At 34.1% G+C, this 25598-nt stretch overlaps 1 protein-coding gene across 6 annotated transcripts in view; it reads right to left on the bottom strand.

The window, feature by feature from the left end:
• The window catches only part of RYR2 (ryanodine receptor 2), a 380370-nt gene that overhangs the window by 60596 nt on the left and 294176 nt on the right, over nt 1-25598 (bottom strand). For 3 of the 6 annotated variants that reach the window (XM_088053181.1, XM_088053183.1, XM_088053182.1), the window contains 15 exons: nt 25208-25257; nt 21450-21510; nt 19532-19770; nt 17282-17363; nt 15275-15405; nt 13173-13493; nt 11572-11812; nt 11100-11187; nt 9970-10062; nt 9426-9596; nt 8387-8446; nt 4175-4309; nt 2469-2503; nt 870-983; nt 107-203 (listed from right to left, as the gene is read on the bottom strand). In XM_088053181.1, the coding sequence (XP_087909307.1) occupies nt 107-203; nt 870-983; nt 2469-2503; nt 4175-4309; nt 8387-8446; nt 9426-9596; nt 9970-10062; nt 11100-11187; nt 11572-11812; nt 13173-13493; nt 15275-15405; nt 17282-17363; nt 19532-19770; nt 21450-21510; nt 25208-25257 (1918 nt within the window). The remainder of the gene's footprint in view (nt 1-106; nt 204-869; nt 984-2468; nt 2504-4174; nt 4310-8386; nt 8447-9425; nt 9597-9969; nt 10063-11099; nt 11188-11571; nt 11813-13172; nt 13494-15274; nt 15406-17281; nt 17364-19531; nt 19771-21449; nt 21511-25207; nt 25258-25598) is intronic. The other 3 variants (XM_088053184.1, XM_088053185.1, XM_088053186.1) reach the window with 1 other exon arrangement.

Here is a 25598-nt window from a genome sequence, read left to right as displayed (position 1 = left end):
GATAGCTTAAGTGATATCTTAGCTACTTCACAGATTTATAATTATTACTGTACAAGATGAATGTTAATCCTTAATACATTCCTATGACCCTTTCACCCAGACGTACTGCTAAGTCTTCTATCAGTTTGTCTTCAAAATAGTGCTCTTCTGTTTCAATCCAAGATTTATCATAGCCTTGAAGAAAGAGATTGACGGCTCGATGTCTAAAAAGGAACATTTAAAACAACAAAAGCTGTAAACTTTTAAAAAGAAGATTTGGTCTATATGAATTTTATTTAGCTTGAAGAACTGTCCAGTCATTACAACAATAATTTAAAAGGGAAGCAAAATTTCTATGGTTAAACCTTTCAAAGTATCCATTTAAAAGGAAATTTACATTAAAATGCTTTATTTAAACCTGTCCCACTAACTTGTAAAACTGGTACTAAAACATAGTAATAATTATTTAGGAATAAATAATAAATGAAACTTTAAAGAAATTTAAATATAATAAATAAATAAAATAAATTTCCACATTGGTAAATTTAATTTTTTAATATTAAATATTTTAATATATATTATATTTTTACGTAATATTTAGATAACAGCAATATATAACTTTGCATTGTGCTTAAATAATTGCATTTTTAATGTTCAGGATTAGACATGAAATCAGAAATTGAAAATTATAATTTTTCATTTATAATTTTTAAGAATTTACTTTTTCAGCAGATAGAAAAAAGTAATTAAACCTAATAAAAGAAAGCAAAAAAAAATTATAATGCCAAGTAGTTTAGCAGTTACCGCTTTTCTTTTTCCTTTTAAGCTTGTCAAACAGCTCTGTATGAATGTTAGTGCACTTGTGAAAAACAGAACAATACAGCTCTTACCTTGGCAGATTATACAACGGTGCCATTCTAAAGCAGGCCACCACTGCTCTTTTCCTCTGCTTAGACAGCAGCTTATGCCACACTGCCTTTTTGGATCGCTGAGGATGCTCAACCTGTAACACAAAATACACATGGAAAAATAATATGGCAATGTCCCTAGTGTCTAGAAATATTAGTAGAAATGTTAGTTAACAGATAAATCTAGTAGAAAAGCAACAGAAGAAGAATAGATCAGAAAAAATGTTGCAGACAGAGTTCAAGCACTCAGGCAAATTGTAGAATAAAATTTAGAAAATAAAGCAAAATTCACCCTTTCCTGGTATGATATAGACATTCTTCTTTTTTAATTCATTCTTCTTTTTCTATCTTTTAGATAGAATACTATCATCAATAAGGCCATCTCTCAGGAAGCCTTAACTTCTAACGCAAACAATCTTCATTCATTCTATCTTTTCTATGTAAGTCTTTACACATGTACAGGTTAATTTTGCACCTTCACATTGCCTCAAACAATATTTTTAAAGAAATTTTCATGTGTACGAATAATCTTTTATTTATAATATTCACCATGATCAGCTACGGCAGAAAGGAATTAACTCTAAAAAAGAGTGACAAATACAATGACTTAAGACTAAATCTTTCCTGTGAAGTAGCACAGACAGAATGTACAAAAAATACTTCAAAACACTTCAGATACATTTCATAAAACTACATCTCTGTCTTAGAAGATATTATTTTTCTGCATTTTGGCAGAAACTAGCATGAGATGAAATAGGGTACACTCCCTCTTTATCTTTTATGCTTTTAGGGTTTCCTCTTCAATCTTTTACTCTTGTTTCCAAAGAAAATTACTGCTGTGGTGCTGAGGAGCACCTGCATATTTCTGTGTATAGCCTGACTGGATAAGTGGGAACTATGATTGCAGGCTGTGCTAGGAATCACTCCTTTCTCACATATTTAGAGCTTCTGTGATTTATTTCACACATCTTCCATAAATATGATATAATTTGATTTCATCTATGCAACTGTTGTAGAGTCAAGTGGAGTTGAACTTTGGGCAGGCTGTTTGATTTTTTTATGGAGGATTTGTTTCTTTTACAAACTAACACTCCTCTGTACTTCCACTGAATCAAGGAAGCCAGTGGAAGCTAGCATTTTTACCCTGAAAGTTTTGGTAATACTCCCTTACAACAAAATCAAGCATTATATGTAAAATATGTAGTGACAATTCTGGTATTTGTGCAAACTCAATAATCAATCCAAATTTGGTTATCCAATTTAGTGAAATACAAAAAATATTAGTAGTTAAACAATGAATATTTAATTAAACAGACAAAAACACTGCTGTTCAGTGAAATATAAATTTATACTTGTAAGATTAAATGGTAGTAATCTTAAGCAAATTATTTTTAAAAGATAAATACAAATGAAAAATATTTTTTAAGAGAAAGTACAAAAAAAATTCATTGCAAACATGTTTACAGTCACAAAAAAAAAAGAAGCCAGCACTAGTAATTTGAAAGTCAGACAATTCCAAATGTGAAAGTTAGGTAATTAGTAATATCTACACAAACAATTATAAATGCCTCTATACTTTCCCAAAAGAAATAGCCTCGGCCTACACAAGCAGATTTCTGAAAACAGTAAAAACAGAGAAGTTAGGTCTCCACAGAAAGAAAATACAAAGAATGGACTGATCATTGCCAGTGCAATACAGAAAGCATTCAGAGTATGTATGTATTTGTATACATACAAGTATTTATATGTATAAATACGAGTATTTGTATACAGAGAGCAAAAGATTACTCAAGATGATCATAAAAACAGATGCAGTGCTCATATATTCATTAATTTTAAAGACACCAGATTTCCCATTTCATTAACAAAAGCTCCTGAGCATTTATCTGCAGAAGATAAGTAAAGCTGTGGGGCTAAATCTTTAAAGAAATATGTGTAAGAAAACTTGTCAACAAATCATTAAGTCTGATCAGAAGTACTGATCTTAAATGTTGACCTGGTATTACCATCCTGTTCTGTATGACTGCTGGATCATTTCAGTCAACTCTGATAAAATCAGGGTAGAAGAGAAAACCTTTCTTTCCATCCCCCCATATCTTAAGCTTTTCTCTGGTCTTTCCTCAGGGCAGCCCTAAAACCTTTCAAATCAGCACCCATTCTCCTCCCTCTCTCTCATAGGCAAACCATGTAAACAAAGGTTTACTTCCATATTCTATCATTTTTTGCTTGCTCCACACATATTCAGCAACAGATGAAATTTAGTGACTCCTCATTCTCTTCTACCAAACTGTAAGGCTGTTGAACTTGCAGCAAATCCATATCAAGGCTGGCAAATAATATGAAGAAGGGTTGTGTGATGCAACAGACAGGAGACAGATATTCACATCATCCACACCTTCTGCATAGTGTAAACACAAGTACATTCACATAGCTCTCAGGTTCCTCTTGACTGAACCAGTGACCTCCTGACAGTGAGGAAACTTCCTACAGTGAATCTGAAAAGTTGCTGAGTGAAACCAACTAACCTAATGAGAATGCAAGAGAACCTTGAATTTTCGAATGTTCTTTGAAAAGATAAAAAAAATAAAGAAAAATTTATATGAAGACAGTTTGTAGCCTATGGTGTGCAACCAGCAATGCTCATCTCTGCCTTTAGGAACACCCTCCAAGTTAAAGTAATGTTTTTTCACTACATTTTAAAAAGGAAAAAACATAATAAATCTAAAGTGCAGAACAGGCAATATTTCAAAAAGAAAAGTCACAAAAATAACTTATCAATTAGTCTTTGAGCTGTAAGATGTACCCACATAGGAGATTTTTATAACTTCATATTTTAAAGAATATGGAAAGAACACACACTAAAATACAGGTTTACTTAATAAGTTACTGTAGTTTACATGGGAAACTCATATATTAATGCAAAACATATTAAACAATACAATAGAGCTTTTCACAAGATTCTGAAGCAACTTAAAGTTTCTGACAAATCTTTTTCAGACAAAAATCATTCTTCCAGTCTGCTTCTGCTGTTTCTTGAATGCAGCAAGGAATTTATGCGTTTGCCAGATGGGCCAAACAAATTGTTGTTGGAGCTGCTGCAAATACACTGTGAGATAGATATGATCACGATATTGGACTACAAAACACAGGACTAAGTATATAAACAGTAGCCATCAAAAGAAAGAAAAAAGAATATAACATTAAATACAGCAGGTAAAAGTTCAAAAGAAAGGGTGAATACTTTTGTTTAGACTAAGAAGCAATGGACTTGGTAAAATGTGTCTAACCTGTTCCAGGTGAAACAGCACATTAGCTATATCAAGGACCCTTTCCACAGTCTTCTCTGGATCTGAAGAATCTTCAGTCCTGTTTGGCAAATCTTTGTAAAGTGCCATCTGCCATCTAATGGCAGGATCCTCAAGCTGCAGGAGAAAGATTTCCGATGTCACCAAGGCAAAAATGTCCCAAACAGTTTAGCTAGTAGAGAAAGTGCTACCAAGGTAAACTGAAACACTTTATATGGCTATAAACCTATACCTTTACATGTCTAATCCATAGAGCATTGAGAACAAGATTAATTTGTGCAATGCTTTGTAAGAGCTTCCATGAAATATAAAGTGGTTTGGGTTGGAAGGCACCTTTAAGGACATCTAGTTCCAACCCCTCTGCCAGACATAAGGACACCTTCCATGAGACCAGATTTCTCAAAGTCCTGTCCAACTTGGCCTTGAATACTTCCAGAGATGATGCATCCACAGTTTCTGTGGGCAACCTGTTCCACAGAACTAAAACACTAATAATCATACAAATAGCAAAAAATCATTGGTTAACAAATAGCACTGTCACCAGCAATGAATATAATATTTGTGGAAAAATAGTGAATATGAGGTACAGAGACATAACCTAGTACACTGCCTTTCCCATTATTAAATGAAACAACTCTGAAAGTGTTGCTCTACTTGTTGGGATGACTTTCAGTCATGGAAATCAGTAGCATTGCTATCATTTACATCTATTTTAATTTTTTTTAAATGTTAGAAAATCCTAATTTTACTGATTATTAATTAAAAAAATTAAAAGCTAATTTGGAAAAATGAAATTGAGATGCATTTGCTTATCAGCCTACAAATTATAAAGAACTGTAAGAAACAAAATTGTTTTTATCAAGTTTTTCTCTTTACATTTCATTTTTTCTACTTCATGAACCTGCAACTCTCTGTTTTACAATTGGTGATTTCTTTTTTGGTTTTTTTTGTCTCCCCAGTCCTTCTGCTAGTCAAGACTGTAACCATGTACTGTGCCAATGACGCTGGTGACCCGTTTTACTGAGAACTGTGGTCAGGGATCATTCCTGACTATGCAGTTACTCTTGAAGACACACTGGCCAGGATGGCTGGAGAATCTGTGGGGGGCTAAACTCTACAGATTTCCATAGGTCTTGGACTCAACACTTACTTGACTAAAACTTCTTTGTGGTTCCAGTTCTCAATTTGTGCCTAAGGTGAGACAAGAATGCTAATTCACCTCCACAAAACATATTATGATACACGGTTTACTCAAGTTCCAGGAATAATTAAAAACTTACACAGTCGTTCATTAATAGATTATTATAACCTAGAAAGCCATATTTTGCAGGCATTTCTTCCACCTTTCGGCTTTTCCATTTCTTAACAACTGTCACATCCACAGTCTTTGTGTGAGCATTTGACTGGATCGTCATGAATGGATAGTCCACAAAAGACTTTTTAATCACAGGTGGAGATGTCTTTTGATCTGAGGATTCCTCACATTCTATCAAGGTACAGCTTTTTTGTATAGGTAGTTTTCTAAGGGTATGAGTAGTTGGCATTTCAAGGTGTGAATTAGAATGTCTGGAAGAAGATTTTGGTGACTTGAGCTTCATCCATGTCAAAATGAATGCAAGTTTCGTCATCAATTTCTTGAAATAAAAGGCTTGGTACTGAGTAACAGCATGCAGGCATGCAAGGAAAGGAAAGACAGAAACACGGTGAAGACAAATGTACAAATGTAGACAAAGGCAGACAAATGCATGAAATAGACGCCACAACATTAATAGCCAAAGATTTAGAAGGATGATTTTCTAACAGTGCATTACTCTAAAAAGGAATCTAGATAAATTACATTTTAGCTCTAATGTAAACAACAGAATTTAAGCTGTCTGTGAGAAGAAGTGGTTAACAGAAAACACCAACTGAAGAAAGAATATTGCTATTGTTGGAAGAAAACCAGCTGTCCAAAAAGCAGTATTTTTGCTATATTTTGAAAGACACTTTACACAAACACCACTATAACTAAGTTACGTATTAATTCATAGTAGAAAATAGTAAATTTATAAGATAATTTAGACTACATTCCCATTATATCTGACTCAATCAGACAACAAAAGGGTAGTCTATGCATGATGGTATCATTTTATGTAACAAGAAACATCATACTTGACTCTATAGTGACTGAATCCTATTGATATCAGAGAATTATGGTATAAATTGTATTGTAATTTGTACATAATTACTGAATTTAACTTCAGACATTATACTTTAAGTAATTAGTTACACACGTAATATTTAGTGTTAACTCTAGAATGTGGCACTGATAAATCATTTTGTCTGCAGTTAACTGCTGGTCAAACACAGGTAAATCAGAGCTTTTAGAAGTTAATAAAGCAATATGTAAACACCTACAAAATAAAGCTAACTACAACAGCAGTTTAGTTTTGTTATCTACGTATTATGTGGTTCTCTTTCAGATTTTCCTCTTTCACTAGGAATTCATTTAAAAATAGGAAATTCTGTAGACACTGATGAAAAGTTTACAACTGGAAAATCCAACAGTGTGGACTAAAATCACTTTTGTATTAACCATCAAGGCACTGTGAAATTGCATCAATCTAAGAAATTTAAAAGCACCTTTATTCTCATGTAGTATAAACAGAGAAGATCTAAGTTTCTTAACAACAGCAAACTTTTAATTTAAGCATAGGAAGTTACTGAAGAGAAAGCACAGACAAAGGTATTAGAATGTATCATGACTTCCAGGCAACAAAGCAGTAACAGACAGAAATTTCTTAACAGCACAACGTATCACTGAAGAAACAAAATGGAAATTGAAGTAGTTAAAACAGAAGGATAGGTGCTAAACAGCAAGATGAAATCCCAGGCAAGACTTGTAACTGCATGGCTCACAAACTGACAATGTACACATACTGAAAATGTCAGAACAGAAATATCTATCATTGCCACTAAGAAAACACTATTGAAGTTTATACACAAAATCACCTCATATTCAAAGGTTTTATGTTCATGGCATTCACATTTAAGTTTAAGTACTGTTGCTCATCAAGATCTTCAGAGACACTGCTTTCTTCCTACTTTGCCTCTGTGTTTTCTGCTTCTCAGTATGTAACAATAATTGCTATATAAAGATAAGTATTTCAAGGTTTTAGGATTAAACCAAATCTTTTGCTTTCAAAGTAAACTTTTCTATGTGCAAACCCTAAAATTTAAAGCTACTGGATTAAACACTTTTGTTGTTAACATGGCAGTGACATATGAAAAACATGATGGGAGAAAATTAATCTTCACATATTATTCAGGAAGAACCATCACAGTACCAGCTCATTAAAAAAAAATTATTACTGCCATGCACGGATTTCACTGAAGTTCTAGATTCAGAATCTAGACTTCTGAATGATTCTTAAATAACTGCTCATAAAAAAAAAGCACCAGATTTTCAACTTACGTTTACTCTTTTGTGACCTTTTAATAGGCACAGAAAACAGTAGTTTAGATTTTGTTGTGGTGAATAAAACATGGGGCAGGGGGAAGAAGTAGAGGACAATCCTAAGTAAAGCAACATCCATAGGTACAATCACATCTTTCTTCAATAGAGGAGACACATGCATAATTTTATTACACTTCCATATTCTGGCTTCTTTTTCTTAATTTGAAGCATTAACAAAACTGTTTAATTATGCTGGCCATTTCAAGACTTTTCCCCTAAAGCTACTCACCTACCACTAACTGGAATTCAGTAACAACAATCTATACTTTTTCCCAAAATACCTTCTTTTCCCAGGGCTGGAAAGCAGGAACCAAACTGAGAAAACTGGATATTTTTCACTTTACAGAATAAGCCAAAATGGCAGCTTCTTTTTCATTTACACTTCAATCCCAGTATCTTTGAACATTTTGCAGACTTTATCTCAAATAATAGTAGGTGGTATTTGAACAGTGATAGAACTTCCTTCCATCAGCAATTTCGTATTAATGGTGTGGATGGAGAGAGATTTGAATGGCCATATGTTATTGTATATAACACATATTAAATACCTAACATTTAAAAGTCAAGTTGAACAAGTTACTTGACAGAGTAAGGGACTACAAGTTATCCTAATTAACCAAGACAGGTTGTCATCATACGGCACTGACGAAAGGATTCACTGGAAGAAAAATCAAATTTAAAAACTGCATATAGATTACCTTGCCCTGAAGATGGAGATTACTGCGGATGACATCTCGTACTTCATCTTCAGTGTCTTTCTGCCAATAGATTTCAAATCATATAAATTAGGAATAGAAGGTAATTAGGAAACGTTATGATTCATTTAAAAATCAGCCTTCAGCTTCATGAGATGATAAATGAAACTGACAATGTGAAAGATTGAGAAAAATCTCAGAGACAAATCTTCTTGTACCCAAGCTCACAGGATCAAGTTCTGGTTGGCATCATACATATCTGTTCATGGTAACACACTAAATATGAGCTTGAATTTAAATTGCTAATATACACATATCAAAAGTTTGACCAAATAAAAACAATAACATGAATAGAGCCTTCTATGATCTGAGTTCTGTTTGTTTTGCAGAGGTCTTTTATAGCAGCCTTTATAGCATTCAGCTCAGGAGTGCAATGGTCATGTAACCCCCTAGAGTGCAGAAAGTATTATAGCTTGAGAAAGGAGTATATTCCAAATTAAAATCAAATTATTGCACTGAGTATATACCCAAAAGAATCACTTTTAAAACAGTCTATCCATACAGAAATTTTTTCATAAACATGAGAGTGATTAAAAGGAATTAGTTATGATATTGGGCACAGAAGTTAAGAAGGAGGTAGTTCTTAATTTTATGACAGTCACTAGTCTAGTCATCTAGATTGGAAAAGATTTCTGGGATCAAGTCCAACCAAATTCAAGCTTCATAAAAAATAACAAATACTACTTTGCATTAAAAATCAAGAGAGAAAAATAGCTAGTTCAACTACTGAATGCTACCTCTGTTCATATACTGATCATTCTGAAATACATCCGTACTGATAAAAGTATGTCCAAATTAAAATGTTTTAAGCCATGAGAAAAAATATGTAGATATATACCATAATCACTCATTGTGCCCTTATAAAACAAAATTATAATCTTGATTCTTTGTGTCATGCTGTAAGAATGATCACAGGGTGAAACATTCAAAGAAATAAATAATAAATATTTCTACCTTTTAGAAGTGCAAAAACAGCACCTACCATGCTAAATCGATTTTTGGCCAGTGCAATTAGCTCTTGGTCTCCAGGAGCACAGATGTTTAGGCCTATTGGAAGCAATCTCTTTAGTGCTGCCACAATGAGAGAGGTTTGCATGGAGTAGCGGTCACCTTTTCGCTTCATCTTCTTCCTTTCCTGGTCAGAAACTGCTGCCTGCAGAATAAAGTAAAGATGAAGAAGAAACCAAATCCAATATTAAACAAAAGAATTGTACTAGAAACTTTGTACTTGTCTCTGGTTTGACAATTTCCTTATTACCTATGCAGGTGTGACCTCATCCACTGGAACTGGCATTTTAACATTGCCATTATTTTGCAGTGTGTTTCTCAAACGACTGGGTTTTGCATCTCATCCCAGTGTTCTCAACAGGTTTCTTTACCAGAAAAAGGAAAAAAAACCCCAAAAGCAAATGCCCTCCTCCCCAAAACAAGCGAACAAACAAAATCGAACCATAAAAGGTGCTTCTCTGGAGTCTTCCTGACTCCTTCCCTATGCAAAGAGAAAAATATGAAAATCTTAACACTACCTTAGACATCTTAGATTTGGTGTCACTGATAAGGAAAGACATGTTGTTGATTTCATTTTGTACCACAAAGTTCTGCTCTTCCCTTTTGAAATTCTGTAAATATGTAGAAGATCTCAGTTAGAAGCATTTAAATGAGTACTCTATCTAAACATACCTTAAAGAAAAATACAAATTAAGTAGAAATCTGTAGAATCCACAAGTTAAGACAATGGCAGCATAAATGAACAGATGATCAACAATGTCCTTGAATTTCAGCTTCATTTACATTGCATAACTCAGGTGGTGTATGTTTGGGGATTTTCCTCATGTTAGAGAGAAGGAAGTGTTTCCCTAGCTATGAAAAAGACATGATAAAAATCTCACTCCTCCTCCAATTCAATATAAAAATATTGTCCAGGTTTTCCCTCACGAGTAAATTATTCATTCCATCTTTCTGCATTATAAATTTCCACTATATTCAGGTACATAAGAAAACATTTAATTAAAAGACTGAAATTATGAATACACAGGTGATTTCATTATCCAGTATCTATCTACAGTGTAATCACTTTTCGTGCACAGTGTTGTTTATAATAAATCTTATAATAAAAGTTCCCCAGACTTGAGAGAATTGAAACTTCAGCAAATAAAGAAATTTAGTATAGACAACAGTCAACACAAAGAAATTAGACTCTTTTAGGGTTTTAATTCTTTGTGTTCCAGTATTCACTGAATCATGTTTTATTTAAGAAGTATCAGTACTTACTAGGTGTGATTACAAAAAGGCCATGGGGTTAAAATAATTGAAAAGAAAAAAATAGGGTAAGGATACAAAATGCAATGAGCTTAATATATTTTTAAAAAATCCCAAAAAACCAACAAACCAAGCAAACCACAAACCCACAACAAACAAACAAACCAGAATCTGTAAGAAAAATAACGTTAGTCAGTTTACTACGTTACGAAATACCTACCCAACTCTCCTATCTTCTCTGCCATTTCATAAGTGTCAGAAATGTAAGTCATTAAAACCTTCCCATCTGCAGTTTCACTTCTGTCTTTAAATGTGTTTTATAAACATAACCACTAAATAACTGATCTACCTATTAAGAAATGTCATTAAAACAAGTAATTACCAAGGAATTACTTACATGAGACTTCGACCAGTAAATGAAGACCTCAGCCACCATGCGGAACAGCTCTTCTGCTTCAGGATTGGGCTCTTTCAGCCATTTTGCCCTAAAATTCGGTGAAAGGGTGAAAAAGGGGATAATCCTCATTGTCTTTATGCTTTGAAATCACTTTTTGACATTTTACAAGGATACAAGTCAACAAAACCAATAATAAATGCTTTTAATCCTTTCTGGTAGCAGTGGCTTTTTGATGTCGTATTTCAAAACCCTTAAAATCCAATAGATCTGGATTGCAATTTTGTTTTGTTTTCTTCTCAAAGAGACCCCAGCTCCTCCTACAAGTCAGAAAGCATTAGCTTGAGCAACTGCAAGATTGCCAGACTGAGTAAAAGCCACTTTAATTCAGTGCTAGGCACATCAAGGGATAAGAGGCGGTATCAATAAAAAGGAAGGTTTTATGAGATTTATTGACCTATTCCTCTCCACATACCTGTTATAGTCCACAAATCTAATCAACAAAGGGTAGAAGGCATAGAGGTCCCGTGCCAAAGTGGTGAACTCATCTAGGATGAGCAGTTCAGCCTCCGACATGTCACCTCTGCCTTCTGCTCTTAGATGTTCTTCATCCGATACAACCACTGCTGCCTTTTTCTTTAGTTTATCCATCAGTGGAAGGAAGTGTGTCTTTAAGAGCTGTGGCTTCGCTTTACTTATGATGGGCTGGGAAAACACTATTTAAGGCAATGAATATTATAATATATACCTGGCCACAAAATATAACTAAAATCTTTTACCTTTTCCCGCTTTCTTGAATCTTACTTCTAGGCTACAGAGCCAAATCCTGCCCCCATTGAAATCAGCAGAAGTTTTGCCAAGAATTAAATGTGGTCAGGATTTTACAAAACCAATTCACTTTTTTCGAGGGCAGAAATCGCAGCTTCACAGATTAAGGTTTCAAGATCATAAAACTTGGAACACCTCTTTACTGGTATTCTGTCAGCATGGTATCTGTCTGCATACTTTTATTGAGCAATGCCAAAGTTGTTTAATGGTATGGATGGATACATATACAGCTACATAGTGCACATACAAGTTTTCTCATTTACGGGCTTCTGCTTTGAACCTCACTTGAGCAAAGAGGAACTGGAAAGCATGCTCTGGTTATTTGAAAACCCATGGAAACAGCTTGCCTGTATTTCTTCAGCACACTAAGAAGTCTTGTATTGAATCACATAGATGGGAGTGATTCAACTGATTCATTTTAGACTTGTTAGCACAAGCTTTTTGAAAATCTACTCAGAAGAACAGTTATGTAAAGTAGCAATTCAACTGGGCCCATTGGTACCTAACCTAACACACTGATGAAATTACACAGAATTTTAGGCAGATGCCACCTATTCTTACAGTGCATTACATTACTAGCTCTCAAAACACTAGGAATTCTGAATGCTACCATGAATGAAATTACTACTACAGTAGATATTAAAAAGTCGTAAGAAAGTTTAATTGAAAAATTGAATCCACACCACTGAAGTGACTTTTCCTCAGAGATTTTAACACTGAGAATTAAAGTGTTTCTCATCAAATTTCAAGTTGTTCACGAAATTAAATCAATGTAACTATTACTAAAATGACACAAGAATTTTGACATTTCATTGTAATGGATATGTTAGAAAACCTGTGTCCAGGTTTTAAGGATCCAGCACTCATACAGAATAGCAAGGAACTGTATAATGGCTGCAAATGAAAACTTGCTATATAATGAAATGGGGCTAAATTACTATAGTCCTTGAATTTAATATACTGCAAAAGGCACATGTGTATATTCTTGGGAAAAAGGAATAGTCTAAGGTACTTCTTATGTTACTTATAGAGAGATTAAAGCATACTGCTTATACTGCTTTTTCATTACACTTGGTATTTCTTGTTTGTCAAGATCCATATTGCTTAAAAATGTAAAAATGTGAGAGTTCTTCTACTCCAGCTTTAACAGGGTAAACACAGTGATTCAGAGCCTGTGTGTGTGTGTATATATACATTCTGAATATACACACACATTTGCTTGTTTATTAATTAATTTTCACATCTTACCTGCTAATCTCTTCATCCAGGCTCCTTCATCAATTCCAAGGTTGTTATAGATGATTTTCAGTATGTTACCCAACAGAGTGTTCATGTGCTCTGATGTCAAGGCTGTGCAACACATTTCAGCCTTGTCAGGATTGTTCTCTGGCCCATGCTCCCACCAGTGTGACATGTAACTGCACAGCATTGGCAGTATGACTTCCATGATATGTGGCATTTGTGTGTAACGAATACCAGATTCGGCCAGTTCCACTATTTCTTCCATTAGCTTCACCAAGGAAGGAATATTTGGGCAAACCTCTTCTACACTAGTTGGCAAATTCAGAACTATTGGAAAAGAAAAAAATATCAGAAATCAATATACTAGGTCATAAAAGGAAAACAATTATTTTCAGCTGCTATTCAGTACACCTTCTGCTTTCTGTTTACATGTGCACCCTTGTGATCCAAAGGAAACATACCAAACACAACAATAAAAAATGTTTTCATACTGTTGAGTAATTTATATGAATAGTTCTGTAATTAAAATTCCTATATGAAAGCTTCAACAATGTAAATATTGTGGAATGAGTTTAAAGAAATCAGATGCACTTTTCTAAATACAAAATAAAGCTTAAATTTCAAAATCCCTTCCATCATAAGTTTTGCAGTTGAGGAAACAAATTGATGCAATGAAATATCTCTCAACACCACATCAGATGGGACCTGGAATCCTAAAAGAACAGAAACCATTGCCTGTCCTAACAAACTGAGAAAATTTGAGAAACTGATTCTAGAGGTGAATATGTGATTGTAAATATTTACTTTTTAATTCATTTGAATTTTTGGTACCTTCCTCTGAAAAGGCACTGCAGCTGTCTCGATTTTTTGAGGCAGTTTCTTTCATCTACAAAAAAATATGTGCAAGCACAGTCTGTAGTTCCTGAATGTCTGACATATTAACAGACACATACCATGACGTACACAGGTATCTGTAGAACAAAAATTTAGCCTGCAACTTGTGAATATGAATGTCACTACCAGCATTTAACAACTCCCTGTACTAAGGCCAGTCTTTTTTGCACAGCAGTACCTTCTCCTATTTAGAGCAAATATATTTTACACAGACATCACTGAGTCTCTTCAAAGATCATGCAATTTTGGGAAAAAATTCAATTTTCTGTTAAAAATCATGACAAGTCAGTGGATTGTCCTTCCAGATATATTAAAACTGATAAAATATATGGCAAGCATGCATAATTGTTCATATTTTCAAGTTGGGATACTACAGCTACTACAGGAGAATAAATCTGCTATGTTCCCTTTTTAAAAAAATAAAGGTGAAATTATAAAATTATTGCCATTATAAACTGGCATCTTATACAAACATACACTGTCATCTTTGTGTATCTGTAATATGATTCAGACTCAGCATATATGCAGAGCTTGTAAAGTTCTACTGAAACTTCTATTTATTGTAGGAACAGTTTGTGCATGTGACCTTATTCAACAATCGTGTTGCAGCATAAGGAATGTCAAGAATGGAATAAAAAGATAAATGCAAAGTAAACATACATATTGCCACTGTAAAGTATCTGTACTGCCTTTTATGTCAAATGAAATAAAAAGCAACCTACATACTACTCTGCATTTTTTTTTAACTTTTTAAGGGTATAATATGCAATTAAGACAGTAAAGATATTTCCCTTCAGTTGCAAGTATGCCTGTTTTAGGGACCCAATATTGTTTATGTAAACTGAGGAACCAAAGCTACTGATGAGAATGCATAATTTTACGATCAAATATAGAGTATTTGAGGTACTTAAAATGTGCAGTCTCTTAATTTAATTCCAAAGCAGTCTTTTGAGAACGGTACCTCAAAATTAAAATATCAGTAACACTAGGAACATAAGATGATCAGTTTTATCAGAATTAGACAACAAATTGATTAGAAAATTGATTTAGAAATAAAGATTTAGACAATAATACAACCATGAAATCACAAGAAAATTCTTGTACTTTAAAATGTATGCAAAACCCATCAAATGTATGCAAAACACATCTTAAGGCAAGCAGCATTTATAGTGAAATCATGTTTTCATAATCATGACCTTAGTATCTGGAAATACCTGCTCTGTCTCTCGCATTCTTGGTATTGTAGATTGAGTAGATATTATGTTTGTTCAAATGAGTTTCCAAAAAAGCCACTGGAAAGGCCCCTGAGAAAGCAGCCAAGCACTCTCCGAGTGCTGATCGTTGCCTGTGAATTAAGAAACACCATTAATGACACACAGCTTTGACCAAAGGGACACAGAATGGGTAAGGCTGGAAGGGACCACCAGTGCAGTCACTGGTAAACACTGACTGACCACACCTTGGGGCTGTATTCTGAGATGAATGCATTTCAAAGAGAAAAGCCACGACATTATTAGGATCATCAACACACAAACATGTTATACAAATAGAAGTCTAGCAACCCTCTGCTAATATATGAATGATATCTAAAGACATAAAATGTCAAAGGTGGCCTACACAGCTTACAGAAAATGAAAAACATACAGGGAAACAAAGTAATTGTAGAAGTTCCTCCTGTTCTATTACTTTCCTCTCAGCTTTACTGACTGTATAATCCCTACTATTAAGAAAAAGCTACTGGACAGAATAAGAGACCAAAATCAACTATCATTTTATCTAAGTGGTATTTCATTTTTCTGAGAAATAGTGATAATCATATTCATGCTTATTCAGTGACTTAGTATGAAAGTCAAGTTCTTCATGTGAGTGGAAAATTGCTTCTAATGATCAAGAAATCTGAAATTTTATCACAAAGACATTGCTTTAATATCTTCAAATATATGACATTTGATAATCAAATTTTTTTTAGTGCATCAAAACTTTTAAGCTTGTTTCTAGGAAGAAGCAAGTGATGCCTCGTCACTTCACTTGGGTCTTCACAGGACAGGTAAACTAGTCTTTCTATTTTTCAATTGAATTGATCACAGCAGAATTTAGAGAGATGAGAAGTCCCTAGCAGAGACCAAGTCACATATGTGTCAAAAATCAAACAGAATTTGAACTCAAGAAAGAATCAAACTTTCAAGTTAAAAGGAGTAAAATACCTCAAAACTGATCTTGTGATTTAACAAGGTTCATCCTCGGTCTACAGTTTATCTTGGTCTTAGAGATTTTATTCTTTCTAGATCTAACTCACTAGTTTGTTAAATCTAACTTCATTGTCTTCAAAACAAATCCCATCTCCATTATTTGCCAAACAGCAAAATATATTAATTTTATGTCCTTAATGAAATCAACAAGGCCTGATTTTCCACAGGTTTGGGGGTTTTTTTACATAAATATTGGTTGATGATTTTTCATATTGTTGCCTATGGTACCACCACCAAGTAAACAAGGGTAAACATGGGGCTGCTCTGGAGTTATGCACAGTTTGATCTGCTGGAGAGTGTCACTTCCTAGACAGTGAACTTCCTGGATTACTGCTGCCAGTATCTGAAATGGATGAGTTCTGTTCAGCCTTCCTGCAGAACAATGCTAGCCACTACAGTGCAACTATTCAGTTTTAAGAACTTAGTTTTTCTAGGTATCTCTATTTTTTGACCAAACATGGCTTACACAGACTAAATGTAAATTGGAGGGGGTTTAGCAGAAACAGAGATGTATAAAACAGCAATTTCAATGCCTCACTTACCTGGGTAACTGAGCTAGAAAAGAAATAGTATTGTACGAGTAACAAATTAAGTTAAATTTAGGGCAATGAGAAAGAAATATACATCATGATCAAACATTATAGAAGGGAGAATATAACAATTGCTGAGCTGAATGACATAATTTTACAATACCTCAGTTAACCCTCAATTCAAGTGTTGTTTATTAAAATGTCAGATAATTTTATTTGTAATTTTTATTTTAAGAAAAATATTTTGACAAACATAAAATGCAATATTTCAAGCATATTATAGTAAATGCACCTACATTCCACTTAACATCTGAACACATCATTTTTTCCTCTCAAGATGTCTTTCCAATAATACCCTCAAATATTATTTTCTGAACTGCAAATTCACGATGCTAAATATAAATGCATATATTAAAAATGGAAGAACTATTTTCTTTCTTACCTCTCTACATATATACTCTTGCTGGTTCCCAGAGCATATAAACTGGCCAATATTCTGTAACAAGAGACCTGAACATCTTCCACTAAAGAGAAGAAGAAAACTATATTTACAAAGAGATTTTTCTTTGTCATTTTTTCTCAATACATTCCCAAAGAATTAAGATAAATTTCTTTAGACAATAAAGGAATTAAAAATATTAAGCTAGCAAAGGAAATTCACAGAAATCACCCACTGAATACAAAAAGTCTTTGGACATCTGAGTGCCATACTTTTTACTCAAAACTTCCATTTACTTAAATGTTATGTTAATAGCTAAAACAGTACCTATTTCACTAGAGCACTAATATTATTAAATTAATGGCATACCAACTCTTTACACATGATACCTTCATAAAGAGAAGACCACTGTGCAAAATAAAGGTAATCCTGTTAATCAGATATTTAATTACAGTTTATATATATATATTTTTATTTTTTTTTAATTTAGGCACTGATATTAGCTAATAGCGTGCACTTAATTTACACTTTAAACTTAGGAAGGATTAAAAACAATAAATAATTCTTTAGTCCGTATATTTCACCAAAGGATGCTTTAAAATTATCACGTAATTCAGTCATAAAACTGTGACAATAATCTTAAAATCTATTTGAAAAAAGCTTTTGTAATGCACTCTGCAGCAAAAGTGTAATAACATTGTAAGCACCATCAAAAAGGACAACACACCCATTCTTGCCCATAGAAATTTTTTGTAGTCTCTCCTACAGTGCTAATATCATCCCCCAAGATGCAATGAATGAAATATTGTTAGTAAAACAGGGTAAGACTTCATGGGCTGGGAGAGCCTACAAGATATTTTACCAAAGCTACATGGCCCAGCCCTGTACTGTTCTGTGATTTTAGTTCAGCTCATCTTGGAGTTCAGTGTTTTTATATTATAATAGTAACTTCAGGCAGACTGACCCATCTTTGTGCGTGATCCACCCACCAAGTATACTTTGTAACTAGTACTCTCAGGTACCAGCACCAGGTCAAGATGCTTGTACAAGTAAGATAAATCTTAACTCTAGAAAAAATGTAAAGTGAAGATGTGTGTCTTTCCACTATGCTCTACACAAAATAAATAGGCCCAGTTTTAAATAATCATTCTTTCTCAGTTCATTATTTCTAAATTCAGTATTTTACACCACTATGTAGAATAGCTGAATAAGAACACCAAGTCAAGTGATAAAGAATTCAAAGCTAAATATTAAGTTCCAAAACATGGGAAACCAGAGACCAAAAATTATACAAGGCATGAACATGCTGATGCCTGAAAAAGTGGTTAAGAATGAACAAATTACTTTTTGGATATCATCACAGTGTCTGGAATTTTACAGAAATAGTTTAATGAAAAAAGTGTATGTTTACATCTCATGATTTTCAAATCCATCAATACAACTCCAAATTTTTTAGGAATTATTTTAAAGCTACCTTAAATAATACTTTTTACAGAGTTTAAAAAGATAAAAAATGTAGCTTAGTATTATTTTCCTCAGGTCCTTCTCATGTATTTTCATAACTGAGTAACTGAGTTAGCTATGCAGGGCAGGATTACCACCTTTTAGTGCCACCTGGACAGTGATATTTCTCTGAGTTCCTAAAATATATAATATTAAACTTTAGTGCACAGACTGCAATGTCTGCAAAATTCTGGGTTTGGGAAAATAAAGGACCACTGAACCCACTACAATCAGAACCTTTACAGATATCCAATACACAGGCTCTCATACATTCCCTTCTCTGGTGCCTGAAATCTTCAGGAGCTCCTTCCACTTTTCCCTTTTCCCTTGAATTTTCAAAATTTAAGGACCCACCCGGCTTCCCCTCTAACTGAAACTGAGGTGCATGTATGATGGTATAACATAATTCTTAGTATATAGAACAGTAGTAGTATAACCTTATCTATAGACAGAGTAAAGACAAAGCAAGTTGCACAAAGTGAATTCTCACAAAAAAGAAAGTCAGAGTAAATCTGTGATAAAATTATAAAGAAAATTGATCCTTCTGACATTGTAATCATGGATACATCTGCTTCAATATCTATTCAGAGTCCACTAAAACCTGCAGAATGTTTTTGGTTGATTGCTGCAAAAGTTTGATTAAATTAAAAAAAAAAAATTGTCAAAATAACATAGGATTTGTCCTTCTTTAATAGAAATTGAGGATCTAGTAATGCTTACTACATACATATATGATAATATGATACATACATATCAAATCTTCCCCAAACTGGTGCTGTCCAATATGCTCAAATAACGAAGATAGCACTGGCAGGAGAGCAACTGTGGTATAATTAATTATTTGTGTAACTCCTTTTGGCTGGTTTCTGCTGTGTGTAAACTGGCCTTGCTTAAGATTTTCCATTGTTTTCTCCAGATCCTCAGCAGCATTGTCCAAAAATGCTCTCAATGCCATCCTAACAGATTCCAGACCAGTTTTCATCACAGTCCTGTTTATAGCACGCAAAAAGAATGAAGAAGAATATTCCGTTAGACAAGCATGGAATAAACCTTAGTCTTGGGCTGCATGAAATAGATAACAGAGATCTGAAGAAAAATCTTTCATCTTTTAACATTATAAAACCAACTCAGACCAGAATAACTGACTGAAAACAAGTTTCATAGGTATCCTGCAGAACATAAGGATACTTTATCTGCCAAGCAAATAGTCCTTCAAAATTTATAAGGTGATTGATTTGTCTTCAGAGAGGAAAACCGAAAAGTACATAACAAAAATAAGAATGAGTAAGTCTGTGACTTCTGACTCTAGAAAGAGAACTGTCTCAAGCTAGAACTCAGAATATCTTCCTAATTATAACAGTCACATTTCTGTCTCCAGATCAATGGCATCAGAAAGGAATGAGTAAAAACAATCACATCTGTAAAAATCAATCAATCAATCAATAAATGCATTTATTATGTAACTATAGCACCATAATCAATGATGTAAAGATATAATCCAGGAGAATTATTTCCTTATATGATTTAACCAGATCAATTACAAAGATCCTTTGTTTAAGGAAAGTATCCATTTAGGCATGCATGAAATAAATTGAGGTGATGTTCTTTTGTAAATTGAGTTCAGTCCAGTTTTTTCAGTCTGACTGTTTATTTGAAAGCGTGAATATATACAGTTCCAAAAGCAGTATCTTTAAACTTGCATGTTACCTCCATTAATTTGTTAATCTCTACCTGGAGCTATTTTCACATGTCTACCAAGAGCTGAATCAGTGACCTTCACCTGTATCTGTATTCAGTCTATGTGCCTGCATGGACCATGAACAATTTCAGACAAACAAAACCAAGACATCGCAAATTAAAGGCACACCATGCAAGAGCTGAGCCATATTAATGGCCATGATCATGACTCTAACCCCTAGCAAATGGAATGTAAAACTTGTCCATAACAGCAACTGCAAAGATATCGAGAAAAAAGAAGTATCTGCAAATAATGCAGCCAACTGTTTTGAGACTTAATGCGAAGTGAAAATGTTAACTTAAAATTTCAATGGAGCTAAAATTTCCAGTTTAAGCTATCATATTTTGTTTAAAACCGTGAAGATTTAAAATCAACTATCCTCAGAGATGGTTGACTTTACAGTAAATGGAAAGCAACACATTACCCTCCATTCTATCAAGGTTGTGTCATCCATAAACCTCACAATAATAGTTCAAGCAGCTCAATTTAACACAAAAATAACAGTGAATTCTACGCAAAGGGTTTGGGTTTTTTTCAAATTAGAACCTGAATTAATTTTGCAAAGACACTCTATGAGACAGATTTACTGTGAATTTAACTCCTGAATTTTTTTATTAAACAGTGTAAGGAAAATAATAAAATATTTCTAACTTTATTGTGGTTTTGAGGAAGTCACATGATTAGGACCACATAAACTAATAGCCAGAAGATTCTGGACAGCACTGATCAATAATGAAGTTCGAAGTGTAACCTACAAATAGCATCCTGTCAAATCCTGGTAACTGACCTGTTTTTCAGTGGGAAATCTTTTCAGCACTGTAACTTCTTGAGTGCTGAAATTCTGTAGGCTTACACAATACCCTAAATATAAATGCACATTTCTTTCTCCAGTGATTTTCCTTGTACTTTAGAAAATATAATCGGTATTACCTTGCATCCAAAGTCTGTCCCAGAATATGAAGACAGTTGACTATTGATGTTGCATCGTTTCCTAGAGAGGGAGGAAAATTATCCACCAATTAAGCTGAGCATAGAGTATAGCTTATTGACACGCTGCTAACTGTACCTCTGGATTTAATGAAAGAATAAATGACATAGCAGAAGAGCAACTGAACTTCTGCATAATTTCAAGTTAAAAAACATGCAGTTTTTTGTCTTAGCCTTGTTTACACAAGTGCAGTAACTAGAGGTAAGAAAGCATCTTTCATAAAATAGCTGAGGCAGTCAAGATGGAAGCACTTAAATGTGGGGTTAATTAGAGCTGCAGTGTATTGTCTGGTTTTCATTTGACATCTCTAATTTTTTCTTTAATTAATTCAAGTTTATCTCATTATTTATCTTCCCTCTCTCAGTAACATAAAAGCTGTTAACTTCCAAAAGTTGCTACTGCAGGAAGAGAACACTTATGAAAAATGTCATTAAAAAATTAGTTCCCCAGTGTTCCACATAGTCTGCAGTCATTTATAGCTTAATTGGGCCCACATGAATAACAGTCCATAATACATAATACACATATTGTGTAATTATTTTTCCCATTTAGGTATGTAAAAAGAGGACTTGCTACAAGCCTTCTATACATATGTACATCCCAAAATGCTGCCATGTAGAAGCCTCCTTCCTCTAAGATCACCTTTTAAGTCCAGAACATATGTACGCTACACAAATTTGAACCACAACCTATTTTAAAATTTACTTTTTTTAATGAAATTATGCAAAAATGAAACTGCCTTGTCTTGCTTCTTGTTAATTTTTCTTAATTAAATAACAAAAAGTAGAAAAAAATTGAAGGTTTAAGACTTCTGAAAATATTTCTATCTGCATACAGCGATACAGCATACTGTATTTTCTCACTGCTTGTTATTTCTTAAAAATGCAAGCAAACATTCAAGTAAAATTAGTGATTGTTTCAGTGAACTAGAGATTTTAAAAGATAAATTGCAAGGAAGGTGTGGGAGGTTTGTTGCAGCACTGAGAACTTAGTTGTTCTAAGCTACCAAAATTAGGAAATACTGTTGTGGCACTCATCCACAGCAAATTCAACAAACCTGAACCACAGCTTCCACAGCTGCCTCAGCCAGGCAGCCTCACCTTTTTTCCACTGGCACATGTGATCATGCAATGGGACAGCAAGCAGATAAGAAAGCTGAGGCGGCCTAAAAAAACCCTACGAAAATCACCATCCCAAAAGATTAAGGTTTTTTGTCAGATCAAACATTTTCCTTATTATTTTGATGCTCTGGTGGTAGGAGTGTCCATGCTGATGAAAAGAGTGCAGGACTGTGCTAATGACAGCAAGCATGGAGGGAAGTATTCAAAGTACACCAGTCTGCAGATTAGACCACCACAGAATCATGGAATGGCTTGGGTTGGAAGGGACCTTAAAGATCATCTAGGTCCAACCTCCTGCTGTGGGCAGGGACACCTTCCACTAGACAAGGCTTGCTCAAAGACCCATCCAACACAGCCTGAAAACTTCCAGGGATGGGGCAGCCACAAATTCTCAGCAACCTGCTCCAGAATATAATGGCTTACTAGAAATTTAAACAGTATAAAAATTGAATCAGGCTACTTCTACAAATTTGGTTTTAAATTTAAGAAAATATAAATTAATATGTTCAATTCACCAAAATTATTCACTTAAATCTTTCCATTTCTGCCCAATAATACTAATGAAACTAAATCAGTAGTCTTCCTGATGTAGAGCCACAGCTCCCAAAGAGTTGTCAAAATTTACTTTCACATTGTAAAGAAATAATGCTTCCATGCTGAATAATAATTCCATAATCTCAATGACACTCTCAGATATCAAATGTGACCATTTAAGTTTACTCTGTAAGACACACATGCTTAATTTCCCATTTTTTAAAACTTTTATCTCCATCTTAAGCTACATGACTTTCACTAATGACTTTCATAAATGCAGCTAAAGATTCAGAAGTACCATTCAAATTCACAGTAATATAAAATACTTACACAGCAAAACTATATAGAATTTAGGTATTTGTTATAGGAAACCCCACACTATCCATGAAAGTTATTATTGAGCAATGCTTGCTCACAGAAGATGTCTTCAAAACACAAAAATAACTTTCTAGGCCCCAGCTGTGCTCTGTTATGAGCATTTTCTCCTCTTCTACAGTCTTTGTCTCTGCTGGAATAAGCGCAACTCTCTTAATCAGATTTTCTCACATCATGCAATTCACTTGCAAGGGAAGGCAAACTATATGGTGACTTTGAGTTATTAAGTCCACAGTAAACAACCCAATCATGCTTTGTAGTCTCACGATGACCCTGTCACAAATCATGCCAAAACTACTGTGTTGGCATCAAGATTTTGTACTCTGTTAGTTACTGCAGTCTAGGAAAAGAGTTAAACTGTAGCCATCACAAATAATCAGCTGATCCTATCTGATTTAGCACTTGAACCCAGCCAAGCAATGGGAAATAAGTAAGCTGCGATGTGGAATAGAAAAGTTCTTTTCCTCAGTACTGAAGAAACTTACGTTGACTTAGGTTTTTAATTTCAACCATGACTCACTTTAGAAAAAAAAAATTCTGAAAACCAAATGCACAAATAATAAAAAATATTTCCAAAATTTTAATAGTATACCTGAGCTAGTTCATTCTTTGAAGAAATAATCTAGGGTATAAATCAGAGCTTATGTGTAGATTTGTGATATATTCCACCCTTCAGAAAAAGCTGCAACAATGCCACACAGCTGCAGAAATAACGCCATTCCTCCTATGATCTTTTGGCTTTATAGGCAAACCCACTCAGCTCCTCCCAAAATATTTAAAAGCGACCATGCCAAAAAACCTTCCAATCTTTCTTCTTAGTTTAATGGTTTTCGCAAATGGTCTGTAAAATTTATAAACACCACACTGCTGCAGCGAGTTCCTTCCCTTCAAATTGAACAAAATATGCAGGAATTGAGTTAGATGCATGTTACCATAAGGGAATTCTAATTGACTAGATAATTCCCCAGTTAGGTACATTCATGGATGCTAAAGTTTGCACTGCATCCACCATAGAAGCCTTGTATGCATAGGATATACTATTCCAACTCTCCTAGCACCACGGCACAAGAAAAAATTGCAAAGAACACGACTGTGCCACACATTGCATATAATGCATACACTTGATACAGACTTCAAGTTGAGTTCAATTCAGTGATTTTCACATGGCATAAGACAAACACTGAGCTCCTGCCAAGGTCACATAATACCAGAAAGAGAGTACACATGCGTATGAAGAGTCAAGCACGTCTGGGAATATTCAAGAATTCCCCAGAAAATAACTAAGCATTTCAGCCCACTTTTAATTTTTCCTTAACGACTTTCCAATACAAATGTGCAGTTCTGATTGTCAAATGTTTTTCCCAACATTATAAAACAGTCATTTTAATTTACTCATCAAAATTCTTTGATACGATAATGAAACCCAAATGTTAGTTAAGACACACAGAAAACTAAACAATCCCCAGCCCCTCCCCCCCAAACTGAAAACTAAAAAAGCTTTTTATTCCACCTAAAAAAGTCTTTCATCTACCAGTCTAAACAACTGGTGGTCTGTGTAGACCATGCATTTCAGCCATGCAGCATGCAACAAAGCAGCACTTAACACAATGCAAAAATGGCAAAGAAAACCAAGTGATGGCCATGCTAGTATTTGTCAAGGGTCTCCTTACCAAACAGTGAAATCCTATGCCTGACAAGAACTCCAAGTTTGCAGAACAGGCTGAAGACAAAAGAAAAATAAAAGAGAAGAGAAGGGAAAAGGAAAAAAATTAGGGGGGGGGGGGGGGAAAGAAAGAAAAAATAACAGCTGATATATGAGCAGGAAAAGCAACATGATGTCACGCAGAAAGAATCAATTGTCTGAGCAGAATGTGGGACAGAATACTAAAGAAAGAATTTTCAAGTGCATATCCTTAACAAACATGGTTAAATAAGCACATATTATAATTAAAAAAACAAACAAACAAACAAAAAAGATAAAAGCAAAGCTAATTAATATAAAAGCGTTCTATACAATAACCCACAAGGAAATAACCATCAAAGCTTTAAAAAGTAAAATGT

This window comes from Pseudopodoces humilis, chromosome 3 (genome assembly GCF_049639895.1).
Source record: "Pseudopodoces humilis isolate 2021_Gansu_Grassland_sample_001 chromosome 3, ASM4963989v1, whole genome shotgun sequence".
NCBI classification, from domain to species: Eukaryota; Metazoa; Chordata; class Aves; order Passeriformes; family Paridae; genus Pseudopodoces; species Pseudopodoces humilis.
Note: the sequence above shows the minus strand (reverse complement) of the source record. Positions and strands in the feature narration are given on the sequence as shown.